The following is a 14,601-nucleotide window of genomic DNA, read 5'->3' as shown; positions in this document are numbered from 1 at the left end:
AGCCGGCTGATTCTCCCCCACTTCTCCTCCCAATCTCCCCTGGCCAGACCCCCTTCTCCCCATCCAGCCCTGCTTCCGCTGGCCACCTGCCCCCTTCCTGGCCTCTGCCAGACAACCCTGCTTCCCGGCAGCCAGTTTCCCCCATATACACACCTCCTCCCAGCCCACCCCGCTCCCCTCCTGGCAGCCACGCTGAGGCCCAGTATTTTTTTCCTGCGGCCTGGTACTGGGCCATGGCCCATAGTTTGGGAAATGCTGGTTTAAGGCAAATATCAACGAAGAATCATTGATATCCAGAACTGCTCTCCAGGCCACTCTAAATTCTGTGGACACAGCGTCAAGGTCTCTAGCCTCAGCAATCGTAATGAGCCATGCCTCGTGGCTCCATCTGTCAGGGTTCCCAAGGGAAGTGCAAGCCATGGTTGAGGGCCTCCTGTTTGAGGAGGAGTCAGTCAAGGCCCTCCCCAAACTCTATGCAGAATCCACCAATGCGTCACTCCATACACGTGCCTGTGAACAAAAGAAATCAGGGAAGGTCATACACACAGAGGTACAAGCCAACTCCGTTTAACCAATAGCCAAGATATTATGACCAGGGCTCGACAAATAGTGTAATCTACTCGCCCGTGGTGAGTAGATTACACCCCGGAAGAGCCGCTCAGCAAGCCCTGATTATGACAACAGACACCAACGCCCAAGGCAGACCGAGGTCTGGTCAAGGATTAGCCCCAATATTTCCAATGCAGCAATCCAAATCCTCCACAACATTTGGTAGCAGACTAACTGCATTTTATTCTGCAGGGTGGAAATTATCAAAACTGATTACTCCATCCCATTCCCTTCCCATTCCCCACCTCCAACTCCTCTCCCCATCCCCTTTCAGGGACCCCTCTTATGAGCATGTGTTCATACAAGAGGTGCAACACCTCTTACAGCCAGGAGCCATAGCAGGGGTATCACCAGAACACATGAGGAAGGGATTCTATTCCTTAAGTCTATCACTGTGAGGCATGTTTTTAAAAACCTTAAATCAATCTAGGGGCTTTTCTCTGAACCTTCCCCAATTTACCAACTTGTGCAGCAGACTAGAAATTCCATGGCAATTTTGATTAAAATTAAAAAGAAAAGCTTTCACTGATTTGGATACAAATATGGACTACAAAGTCAGGACAGCAGTCCCATTTTCTATATTTTCACCTTGGTACCTGTCTCCACATGCAAGGTGGTACTGTTGCAAATATTGTAAGGCTTACAAGTTGGGAAAAAAAATAAACAGAAGAGTGAAAGAGCTTTGAAGAAGAGATAGTGGCATCCTACAAGTCTTTCTGCTAAGTTGTAAAGTTTAGAGGTAGAGATATTAAAAATACATCTTTGTAACCATCGCCACCATCATTCCTGCCTTTGAAAAGAGTTTGGTTGTGTACGCTAGACATTCAGGACACATACTTTCATATTTCAATACATCCATCCCATAGACGATTCTCACGGTTCACTATAAGGGACCTATGCTTCCAATACAAAGTGTTAGCCTTTGGGTTCTCAACAGCCCCATGTCTTCTCAAAGATACTGGTGATGGTGGCTGCCCACCTTAAGGAAAATAGGAATATGGTGATGTCCATACCTCCATGACAGCCTGTGAGCAACACGGAACAGGCAGTAACAGTCACCAGAAACTGTTCGTCACTCTGAGCCTCCAGATAAATGTAGCAAAGTGCGTGTTGACTTTGAGACAAACTTTAGAATTCATCGGAGCGCACTTGGACTGCAAGAAGGCATTAGCCTTCCTGGAACACAGGTTCATAGCAATCAAGGACCTGGTATCCTTGGCACAGACCAGTCCCTGTGTAACAGCCTGCCACTGCCTACAACTCCCGGGACATATGGCTGCAGCCACATTCATGATGTTGCATGCCCGACTTCACATGAGGCCACTTCAGGCCTGGCTAAGGACAGTATATAGGCTGTATATACACCATATAAACAAACGCCTTACCATGCCAAGCAAAATAAAGACCACACTTGCATGGTGGGCACTACATCACAATGTGTGCAAAGGGGTCTCATTCTAGCAACCCCCAGCAACATTGGCAGTCACTACGGATGTCTCGTTAACAGGTTGGGGAGCCCATTTGGGCAAGCACGTCATCCAAGCCGAATGGAACAAGGAGGAGGCCCACAAACACATCATCTTGCTCGGACTCAGGGCAGTACACTGCTTGCATACATTTCCTCCCACTAATTCAGAGCAAAACAATACAGATACTTACAGACAATGTCATCACAATGTATATCAGTTGATGGGGGGATCCTGATCTTACCAGCTCTTCCAGGAAATGGTCTGATTGTGGGAATGGCATGTTCTGCGAAACATAAGCCTGATTGCAACCTACCTTCCAGGCAAAGACCATGTCCTGGCAGAAACTTCCCAGAGAATCACAAGTGGGAATCAACCCCACGATACTGAAACAGGATTCCCAGTGGTGGACCTGTTTCCCACCCACAAAAACACACAGTGCCCATACCAGAGCAAGCATAAGCCCCCACTCGTTAGGGGATGTGTTCAGTGTAAAATGGGAAGCACCCATCCTCCCTTCATTCCCACCTTTTTCCACTTATTCAGCACACTGTCCTGAAAGTCAAACTCATAGCCATGAGTTGGCCCAGATAAATCTGGTATCCTTACCTGTTGCAGATGATTGTATGTCCGCCATACGTCCTCCAGTCCAATTCCTGGTCACACAACAGAAGTGGCAGATCCACCACTCAGCTGTCCACACAATCCGTCTTCACACGTGGATGTTAGTTGGCTGACCCCTGTGGAAATGCACTATCCCAAGGCAGTACAGCAAATCCTGATGAACTCCCACCTGCAACCAAGAAAACATATAAACAAAAATGGAACCATTTTACTGTGTGGTGCTCAAAACAGAACCACACTCCAATAAAGGCTGGAGTTTCGCATATACTTAGTTACCTATTACACTTACATTAAACCGGACTGTCACTAAGCTCCATTAAGGTACACCTTGCTGCCCTCGCGGCTCTACATCCTTCTCTACAGGGTCATTCCGCCTTTACTCACTCATCCATTAAAAGATTTCTCCAGGGCCAACACAGTATGTTCCCACCAAGAAGAGACCCAACTCCCATGTGGGACCATAACCTTGTACTTAGGGCGCTAATAGGCAAGACCTTCAAACCACTAGCTACCTGTTCCCTTCTACATCTATCAATGAAGATTGCTTTTTTGGTTGCAATTACCTCCGCAAAAAGAGTGGGTGAGTTAACCCCCGTTACAGTATTTCATAAGGTCCTTTGTACTCATCCCAAATTTCTCCCAAAAGTACTTACCCCATTCCACTGTAATGAACCCATATACTTACCAATTTTCTTCCCGGAACCCCATAAGGACCACAGAGAAAGGGCATTATACACCCTCAACATCTGAAGGGCTGTCTCCTTCTACTCACAATGCATGGAATCCTTTTGCAAAACTCCACAACTCTGTGTCCTCTACAGAGAGGTCTAAAGGGTTCCCAGTTTTGAAGCTGTCCAAATGGATCTTGGGCTGTATACTCTAGCCTATACTGTATTCCAGAAGGAGCCTCCGTCCACCGTAGAGAGCAATGGCCACATCAACAGCGTTCTTCCGGGATGTGCCAACAGAAGAAATCTGCAAAGCAGTCACATGGGGCTCAGCACACACCTTCACACAACACTACACCATCCAGTTGTTTGCAGATGCTGATATGCATGTCGGCAGGACATACTTGCAGTTACCGAGACACATCCACCAAAAGGCCCACCACCCAGCACAACTACTGCTTCATAATCACCTGAAGGTGGCTCACCCACGAGGACACTCCTTGAAGAAGGGAAGGTTACCCACCTGGTGCAGTAACTGGAGTTCTTCGAGATGGTTGTCCCCATGGGTGCTCCACTACTCACCCGCCTCCCCTCTGCTAAGAATCCAACTACATCCAGGTCAGAGAAGGAACTGAGGAGGCAGTTGGTTGCGCATGTGGGCTAGTCGTTTAAAAATGTTGCATGCTGGCGTTCTGCATGCACAGCCGACCGGGGCACTGCGGTCCAAAAGTCTTCGACAAGAGGTGCAGTGGTGCTGGCACACCTAAAAGTGGAGCACCCACAGAGACTATCATCTCAAAGAACTCCAGTTACTGTACCAGGTGAGTAACCTTCCCATATTGAACCAATCCCATGCAAAGATGGTGTTAGCCACGAGTGAATGTGCAGGGGGTTTAAAGAGCCCTGGAAGAAGAGGAATTGAGACAGACCTTTGCAGAATCACACTTCAGGCAGGCATGGCCTCTTACAGAGATCACTGACCAAAAGCATAGCATGCTGGAGTCTGACCCAGCTAGTAAGAGTTTAAAATCCTGCTGGTCCAAAAACAACTGATTTGAATATTTAAAAGAACCATCTTCCTTAAGAAAAAAATGCTTCTAGCAGTGTTCAGACCTGATATTCCACTGAAAGAAGCTTCTAAGGTGATTGAGTAGCTTCAAAGCTACATCATCTTAAAAGCCAGAATGCCATCTTACTGGCACTTAGCTGATTAAAGTTCACCAGTTGAAGCCAAAGTTATGTCTTATGTGTAGGAAAAACTAGTTGATATCAATCTTTGTTTGATGTCTGAAATGTCCCATCAGGTTTAGTTGTGTCAATAACTTCTTGCTCTTTTTTGAGTGATATTCTCTGTTGTATTCCACTTTGGGTTACACATGCACTCAGAATGAGAGAATAGGAAAGCAGTGTCTGTTGGTCTGCACATGCACCCTTACTCATCTCATGCTTCTGTTCGAGGCGATAAAAGGGAGGATAGATTGACCACATCACCAGTTGATTCTCACCATCACATAGTCTGGGTTGGAACTTCCAGTCTCCTCATTTTTGATGCAGCTCTAATGCCTTTAATTGTAGTTTTAACAGTTCAGAATAGAGGCCAGTGACTTCTCCGTCTCTCCACACCTCATCCAAGTACCAGATTATGCCCAGAATTTCAAACTGAGCCTCCTGCCCATGATCATTCTTGGTCATCAATTACCACTAGTGCTGTCTCTGCAGCCTGGAAGATGCTCTCACTGTAGGTAGTGTTTCCATTTTTCTTCAGCTGTACCCATAAGAACGGCTGTACTGGGGTCAGACCAAAGGTCCATCTAGCCCAGAAGCCTGTCTGCTGACAGTGGCCAGCATCAGGTGCCCCAGAGAGAGTGGACCAAAGCCAATGATCAAGTGATTTGTCTCCTGCCATCCTTTCCCAGCCTCTAAAAAACAGAGGCCAAGGACACCATTTCTATCCCCTGGCTAGTAGCCTTTTATGGACCTAACCTCCATGAAATTATCTAGCTTCTCTTTAAACTCTGTTATAGTCCTAGCCTTTACAGCCTTCTCTGGAAAGGAGTTCTACAGGTTGACTACATGCTGTGTGAAGAAGAACTTTCTTTTATTAGTTTTAAACCTGCTCCCCATTAATTTCATTTGGTGTCCTCTAGTTCTTCTATTTAGGGAACTAATAAATAACTTTTCTTTATCCACCCTCTCCACACCACTCATGATTTTATAGACCTCTGTCAAATCCCCCCTCGGTCTCCTCTTTTCCAAACTGAAAAGTCCCAGTCGCTTTAACCTCTCTTCATATGGGACCCATTCCAAACCCCTAATCATTTTAGCTGCCCTTTTCTGAACCCTTTCCAAGGCCAAAATATATTTTTTGAGGTGAGGAGACCACATCTGTACACAATATTCAAAATGTGGGCGTACCATAGTTTTATACAGGGGCAGTAAGATATTCTGGGTCTTATTTTCTATCCTTTTCTTAATAATTCCTAGCATCCTATTTGCCTTTTTGACTGCTGCTGCACACTGTGTGGAAGTTTTCAGAGAACTAGCCACGATAACTCCAAGATCTCTTTCCTGATTTGTCATAGCCAAATTAGCCCCCATCATACTGTACGTCTAGTTGGGGTTATTTTTCCCGATGTGCATTACTTTACACTTATCCACATTAAATTTCACTTGCCATTTTGTTGCCCAATCACTCAGTTTGGTGAGATCTTTTTGGAGTCCCTCACAGTCTGCTTCTGTCTTGACTGTCCTAAACAGTTTAGTATCATCCGCAAGCTTTACCACCTCACTGCTTACCCCTTTCTCCAGATCATTTATGAATAAGTTGAAAAGGATTGGTCCCAGGACTGACCCTTGGGGGACACCACTAGTTACCCCTCTCCACTCTGAAAATTTACCATTTATTCCTACCCTTTGTTTCCTGTCTTTTAACCAGTTCTCAATCCATGAAAGGACCATCCCTCTTATCCCATGGCCATGGAACTTACACAAGAGCCTGTGGTGCAGGGTCTGTCGCCCTCTCTCCGGTATGCTATATACCTCAGCACTGCAAGCCATTTTCTCTAACAGTACAAAAGACTCCATTAGACAACATTACTAGGCAAAGTGTGAAAGTGTTTTTCTTCTTTGGCACAGCATAAAGATGGTGATTCCAAAAGCTGCTGAGATTCCCCTAATCCTGGGCTACATTCTAATCTGCTTCTTACTCTCAGCTGCTTGTAAGTCTGCCTAGTGGCAGTTGATGTGCTCCATCCTCCAACAGACGGTTACTCCATTTTTACACACCCACTGCCTGACAGATTTTTGGAAAGGCCTCCTCAGAACCTTCCCACTCTGCAAATTATCACACCTCAGTGGAACTTGAATCTGGCATTTTCATTATTAACAACCCACCCCTTTGAACCAGTGGCATCCTGCTTAATGTTCCTCCTCTCCATGAAGGTCACCTGTCTTTGTGCTATCACTTTACTGAGAAGGGTTGATGAACTCAAAAGTATGATGACAGACCTGCTATGTATAGTATTCCATAAGGTCAACCTTAACCTACACCTGACATTTTATTTTCACCAAAGGTGGTCTCTCATTTTTGTATTAACCAATACATTCATCTATCTGTTTTATGCCCACAACCCACAAATGCTGTCTCCCTTCACCATCTGATAGGCTTTGACCTTTTACTTACAGAGAACAAAAATAGTCAAGAAGTCCCCTAGACTGTTTGTTGGGGTAGCAGGAAGAATCGTGGGACAGGCCATCTGCAGATGGATTTCCAGCCGCATTAAGTTTTACTATCAGCTGTAGAATCTACTTTCTCCCATGAGGGTACAAACTCACTCCACTAGAGCTGAAGGAACAACCACAGCATCCCTTGAGGATGTCTCACAGACATATTTAGAGCAGCCACGTGGGGTTCTGTCCACACATTTTCCACACACTCCACGTTGATGAAGGACTTGGTGGCAGATGCTCCATTGGCATGGTGGTTCTCCACATGATCCTACAGTCCTCAAGCTCCTCTTACTTAGGTACTACTTGTCAGTCATCCGCCATTGGGTCATCACCTGAAGAGGAGATTACTTACCTCTAACTGAGCTTCTTTGAGATGTGTGGTGTCCATCTGTTTTCCACTTTCCACCCTCCTTCCCCTCTACTAACGCTCACGTTGGAGAAGGAACTGGAGATATAATCTGCTCTGCCCTTTGTCACCTCAGACAAAAGCACGAGGCAAATAGGCTTGTGTGCATGGACCCACAGGCACGACTTTAAAATGCTTACTCCAAATGCCTGATTCCACAGTGTGATACAGGTACATCTACAAGAATCTCCAGTTACAGGTAAGTAACTTCCTCCTCCCAAACCATGGTAGATGAGTAGTTAGTAAATCTTTACCTTTGGGAGTGAGCTTCCTCCTCATAGAGCTGGTAAAATAATGTGTTGGTCAGTTTATAAAATGAGTGTTACTGGCAGAAAACATTACTGGAGTAGTTCCTTGAGTCCCTAAAAGACATCCGGGCCCCGTTGTGCTAGGCCTTGTATAAACATATGGTGAGCCTGGGCCTGCCCCAAATTAATTACAGTGTAAATGGACAATACAGATCAACCATGGGAGGGGGAGCGGAAGCAGAAGCATGTAGAAGTGAGGTGACTTGCCCTCAGTCACACAGCAGGTCAGTGTAGCAGTTTCAGGAATGAAACCCAGATCTCCTGATTCCCAGTCTAATACTCTCTGTTGGACCAAGTGGCCCCAATGCTGAGAAGTGGTAGATGAACTTAAAGTATTAATTTCTAGATTAAGGAAATCAAACGTATTCAATGAGGGTCAAGTTCCACTGAACTATGGAGTCTTAATTTTGAGCAGGCTGCAGTTACAATAATAGACATTTATTGAAAAAATGTATATTCTATGTTCCTCAAATATGGGGGAGGTATATGATCTGCAAATAGTTATGGCGTGAAGAACCTTAAGATGATTTGAAACAGAAGAATAGCCACACTGGGTCAGACCAAAAGTCCATCTGATTCAGTATCCTGTCTTCTGACAGTGTCCAATGCCAGGTACTTCAGAGGGAATAAACAGAACAGGTAACCATCAAGATCTATCCTGTTGCCCATTCCCAGCCTCTGACTTGGGTGTTTTGATAAAGAGCTGGTATTTTTGTTTGTTTGTTTCTGGTGTCTTTAATAAATAGTTTATTCATCAGCAGAGTTTAGGGAGGAATTTTTCATGACTGGGTGGTCAAAACACTGTAACAAGTTTCCTTCTCTCCCTCTTTCTCCTCTCCTCCTCCAGATGCAGTCAGACTACTTTTTGCCAAAACCAAGGAGATTGCGGAACAGGCACCTGCGGAAGCCATTAGTGGTACAGGTCAGAGAAATTGTCTTGAGTTTGGAATTTGTTTGCTTGCTGAGTAAACCATCAGTGAATTTGATAGACTATTTTTTTCTAAAAATTCTAGCTTCATCCCTCATGTCCTCTGGGGAAATAAAACAGAAGGGTCGTAGAACAAGAATTCTTCAAGTCACGTCCCTCTGGGTACTCCACTGTTGGTGTATGTGCATCCCTGTTTCTGCTTGGAGATCATTGGTATCGTGTCCTGTCTCCTCAGTAGTGCTGCTGCACAAGCCTGCCTTCCTACCTACCTACCCGTCCCGGCTAGAGATGCAGTATTTAGCCATCCGTTTACAGATATTACAGATCTTTAGAAAGCCTTTATCGGAGTCATTTTTAGGCTGTGTCTGCACTGTATACCGTCTGCTATGTTTACCTTATGCGGTTTGTCAGATGTTGATGGATGTTTGAGTGTTCTCCCTTACACCATCCCAGCTCTACGTAAGGAGCTGGTACAGCAGACCTCGAGTGAACTGCCGAATGAGACTGTTGGAACAGAATCTGGACACTGTGTATGAAGCAGGCAGGAGGGTTTATCTCACACACACTGGTGGAGTGTCACTTTGCTTGTTAGGCTTGGTGAACACTGCCAGACAATAGGTTACAATGGATTATATAAGATGCTGATGGGCGGATGAAGTGTGTGTGTGTGTGGGAGGGGGGAGATCCTGGACCCCATGGATAGGTGCTAACCGTGAGGCAAAATAAAAGCAATCTAAAGGTTACATAGTGTATTCCGCTTACAGAATACCTTATATCAAGTTAAACAAGTACTTAAACAAAGCAGACATCAGTTGTTAATTATGTGTTAAGTGGTGATATGTCTGTTAGTGTCAGGAAGGTATCTTTGCATGGATGTGATCCATTGATGTTGCACCTAGAGGATAAAGCACAGGCAGTAAGGGTACATGATAATTGCGCATTTGTTCTTAGCATCATTGACTGTGTTATGTCCTGTCCCCTCACTCTTAGGGCCTTTCTCTGGGATGTAATTATCGAGGTAGTTATCTTTATGATGACCTTCCTCCGATGGGCTAAGTGGGGGGGAGGGAGGTAACTTTCATGTACTGTGCCTTTGGTATAGGTGTTTGTGTGCCTGTTCCAGACTTGAAATTTAGAATAGGGGTTCTTAACAGAATATAATAGCCTGCCTCAGAAATTTTTACCCAGTATGACCACAAGACTTGGTTTAGTAGCAAAGATGCCCGCCAGGGTTATTGTTAATGAAGCACGGTACTAGTATCCTGCAGACTTTAGTGGACCTCTAACACGTGTGTTCATAACAGTGGACACAGCTTAATCACTGGTGGGTCTTTCCACTGCCCCCTATGCTGGACAAAGACACTCCCATTTGGCTTCTCAAAGTCTCCTCTATTCCTTCATGCATAAATTGGTGCTCTACATTAATTAATTCTTATATTTCCCTTTTTCCTGGAGTGTGTTTAGAATAGCCAGTTGTATCAACTGGCGAATGAGAAGTACTTTTGTTGGCCTGCTTTCTCTGGCTCCTGGTAATAAGGGCTATCTCATATTGTCGTGCTCAATTGTTCCAGGTGGTTTTGGCACCTGATCCTTTGCTATGTGCTTTTACGTGTCACATTTTCAATTGCTTACAGCTGTTTGCATCCCACATATAGATAGGTAGTGTCTTTTCCATCAGCTGCTTTCCATTCATTTCTTTGCCATTCATACATACATATTTCACACACACATCGTTATCAGCATCTCTCTATAACTATCTGTGTGTGTACGTGTGTGTGTTTACGTGTGTGTACACATACATATTCATGTGTCTGGGGAAGCCTTTGTACTCATTTAGGTCCATGTTGTATAGGGTGAACCTCAGCATGCTGTGCTGACTCATGATCCAGAGACCCCTGGATTAACCTCTTCCTCCAGGTTAATGACTGTGTATTTAATAACCAGTTTGCCTTTTATTACCATGGAGCTACTGTCAGTAAACAAAATATGCTTGGGGTTTTTTTTTGGGGGGGGGGGGGGGGGAGGTGCTTGCACTAAAGCAATCCTTTGTTCCAGAGTGACTTTTGGGCACTCACGTTACTTTCCCATTTTTTAATTAAAACATACATCAGCATGTCAGGTGTGGGCACTGTCTCAGCAGTGACTTCCCTATTAACTAGAATCGGGGGAGGGTTTCCACTGGGCCATACTGGTATTGGAAATCTTGCCTCCCAGCATTTTCCCTGACAAAATATATTTAAGGTGAGTGTAAGTACTTTGGATAGCAAAAGCTGCAGCAACTTGGGCATCTCCTCATATGTTCACAGAACACTGCGATTACTGGAGACTCTTGCTGACACCATCTTTGGCTTCATATTGTCCATAACAAGCTCTACTACAGAGCCTCAGCCTCCCCTGGGGATACTGCTCAGGTGTCACTTAGAGTGGAATATCCATAGGGACACTCGAGGAGAAAGTTTCTCACCTTGTGCAGTAATTATGGTTCTTTGCAATGTGTGTCCCTATGGGTGCTCAGCAACCTGCTCTCCTCCCCTCTGCTTTTGGAATAGAGAAGGACCTCAGGGGGTTCATCTGCACAGTGCTAATTAGCCTTAAGGCAGAGCATGAGGGGAGAGTGCACGTGCAGACCAAACAGACACTGATAACAAGAATCTCTGATTAGAAGCATAGGGGCACATACATACCTACAGTAGAGCACCTCTAAGGGGATACATCTTGAAGAACCATCATTACTGCACAAGATAAGTAACTTTCTCATTTGGCCTCCTAAATAACCAGACTAGTTACATTCCTGCAACAGCAACTGCAGTAACAATATAGTGAGTGTACAGTATAGTGAAGCCACATGGAAGGGAGGTTGGGAAAGCAAAAATATTGTCTGGAAGAAAATTTGGAACAAATGAAATATCCTAGCTGGAATTCTGCTTTGTACCTGCAGACTTGGATCTTTTGTGTACATTTGGAATTCTGATGTCTCATTCCTTTTTGCAACAAGATTTTCAGTTTGTCTTCTCACTGACTGTTTTTGAAATGTCTACAGAATCAGGAGAGGCAATTTAGACCAATATAAAAACAAATTAGTTCAAAGGAGTTGCTAATTTAAAAATGAAGGTTGGAATTTACAGTGGGGCCGAAAGGTTCAAGGTGTCCCGCTCCTTCCAAATTTCACTGGTAGGTGGGTACCATTGGCCTCCTTAAAGCTCTCTGCAAATCCCAGCCCAAAAAGAAAAATTATTGTAAAAGTGCAGCTTGGAGGGGCGGGGTTAGATTCAGGGCTGATATAGCTGGCAAGAACAACAAAGTATAAGGAAATAGAAATATTATTTGGCATTTGTTTGAAAAAGTCTTATAAAATGCTAGCATGTGACCAGAGGATCTTTAGTTTCCTTAGCTATATGTAAGGGACGAGAAGAGAGCATCTGCCCTCTGCCTTCGAGGTCTCCTGTGACTAAGAAATTGCCATTTTACCAGCATCAGGGAGTTGTTCTGTTCTATACAATTAATCCTTTAAAATTTCTGAATGTGGTTTCCTTCATTGTTCAATATCTTTTAGTTAATAGCCATGACAGGGGATCAAGTCCCACATGAAAGCTTGTGCCCATGCTTAAAGACAGCACTACAGTTAAATACTATGGGGACTAGGAGACTGCTGCACCTCAGTGAGAGGGGAGCTCAGTTTAATTTCTGTCTCTGGATGTTGTCCAGATAAAAGTTCAATGTCATGTAGTGTTGCTGAAAACGAAGTGTAACTTACATTCCCCCTTAAACAAAAGAGGGACTGGTTCTTGCGGTTTCTAACAGGCAGGTGCCCTCACAGTCTCTGCTGTCTGGACATTCAGCTCCTTATTCTGTAAGACATCACAGCTGCAAAGGGCACCAACTCACCCTATTGTGTTTTTAAATGAACTTTCATCTGTTATCTACCCATGCAGAGAACACTGCTCCCCAGGCCATCAGGAAATCCGTCCCAGCATGTCTGCTCCTTCTCTATCTTATCCAACTCTTCCATAACAGGTAAGTCTGCCCTTTCTGCATTACAAAATGAAGATCCATAGTGGATAATGTTGATGTTGCTGAATTAGAAAGGCTCTCCTACCATTGTATGTGATGAGGAGTAAGGGAATAATTAAAAAAGATTTTTCAAAACCACAAGTCATCACCAGTTTAGTCATGTCCCATGGGGTTGACTGGCTAATGGGTGTAATAAATTCACAGTTTTTCTTCCTCTCTCCAACACCCAGTTCCATGGAGTTCTACCTAACGATACAGAATTTATGGGTTGAAATACTGAGCCAGGAATTCTTTTCCTTAAAGAATAGTTGTAGACAACTTTGTTACACTTTTTCTAGTGTCAGGGTGTTCTATGAATTTCATATGGTAAAACATTCATTGACCAGTGTAGGGATGTGAAGGACTAGTCGACAGTTATGGGTACATAACTGGCTGGATAACCGTTCTCAGAGAGTAGTTAATAACAGTTCACAATCCTGCTGGAAGGGCATAACAAGTGGGGCTCTTACGGAACTGGTTCCATTCAATATCTTAATCAACTATTTAGATACTGGCATGGGGAGTACGCTTATTAAGTTTGAGGATGATACCAAGCTGGGAGGGGTTGCATCTGCTTTGGAGGACAGGGCCATAATTCAAAATGATCTGGACAAACTGAAGAAATGGTCTGAGGTAAATAGGATGAAGTTTAATAACGACAAATGCAAAGTGATCCACTTATGAAGGAACAATCAGTTTCACACATACAGAACGTCTAGGAAGGAGTACTGCAGAAAGGGATATAGGGGTCATAGTGGACCACGAGCTAAATATGAGCCAATAGTGTGACGCTGTTGCAAAAAAAGCAAACATTTGGGATGCATTAACAGGAGCGTTGAGCAAGACACACGAAGTCATTCTTCCACTTTACTCTGCACTTTTTTGGCCTCAATTGGAGTATTGTGTCCAATTCTGGGCACCACATTTCAAGAAAGTTGCGGAGAAATTTGAGAAGGTCCAGAGAAAACAACAAGAATGATGAAAGGTCTAAAGAACATGACCTATGAAGGAAGACTGAAGGAATTGGGCTTGTTTAGTTTGGAAAGGAGAAGACTGAGAGGGGACATGATAGCAGTTTTCAAGTATCTAAAAGGGTGTTAGAAGGAGTAGGGAGAAAAATTGTTCTCCTTGTCTTATCCTCAGAGGCCAAGAAGCAACGGGCTTAAACTGCAGCAAGGAAGGTTTAGGTTGGACATTAGGAAAAACTTCCTACCTGTCAGGGTGGTTAAACATTGGAATAAATTGACTAGGGAGGTTGTGGAATCTCCATCTCTGGAGATATTTAAGTGCAGGTTAGATAGATTTCTATCAGGAACGGTCTAGACTGTACTGGGTCATGGCGTGAGGGCAGGGGACTAGACTCAATGAGCTCTCCAGGTCCCTTCCAGTTGTAGTGTTCTATGATTCTGTGACTATTCAATAAGCATGAGCTTATAGGATAGTCGACTAGTCATGCCGCCCTCCCCCCCCCCAATTTGCTGCCTCTATCAGAAAGAGGCAGCAAGCGGGGGGAGAGGTGGGAGTACTTCAAAGCAGCAGCCCCAGGTGGAGCCTGGGGCCAGACCCTGGCACTGCCACTTTGAAACAGTGTGTACAGCCCAGAGCCAACTGGGGTGTCCCCAGGCTGCATGAAGTGTTTCAAAGTGGCAGCACTGTGTGGAGCCCAGGATCAGCAGGGGACTTCCCAGCTGATCCTGGGCTCCATGCGGCATTGCTGCTTTGAAATGCCGCATGGATCCTGACCCCAGGCTCCATGCAACACTTTCGCCTTTGAAGTGTAGCAACAGCCGTAAGGTGGAGGCGCCTTATCAGC

General features: G+C 44.7%; 1 protein-coding gene across 7 annotated transcripts in view; it reads left to right on the top strand.

Annotated features, from left to right (window-relative positions):
- Positions 1 to 14,601, top strand: part of CRAMP1 (cramped chromatin regulator 1) — an 84,143-nt gene that overhangs the window by 50,826 nt on the left and 18,716 nt on the right. For all 7 annotated transcript variants that reach the window (XM_075898994.1, XM_075898992.1, XM_075898991.1 and 4 more), the window contains 2 exons: positions 8,658 to 8,732; positions 12,671 to 12,752. In XM_075898994.1, the coding sequence (XP_075755109.1) occupies positions 8,658 to 8,732; positions 12,671 to 12,752 (157 nt within the window). The remainder of the gene's footprint in view (positions 1 to 8,657; positions 8,733 to 12,670; positions 12,753 to 14,601) is intronic.

Source organism: Pelodiscus sinensis, chromosome 16 (assembly GCF_049634645.1).
Source record: "Pelodiscus sinensis isolate JC-2024 chromosome 16, ASM4963464v1, whole genome shotgun sequence".
NCBI lineage: Eukaryota > Metazoa > Chordata > Testudines > Trionychidae > Pelodiscus > Pelodiscus sinensis.
Note: the sequence above shows the minus strand (reverse complement) of the source record. Positions and strands in the feature narration are given on the sequence as shown.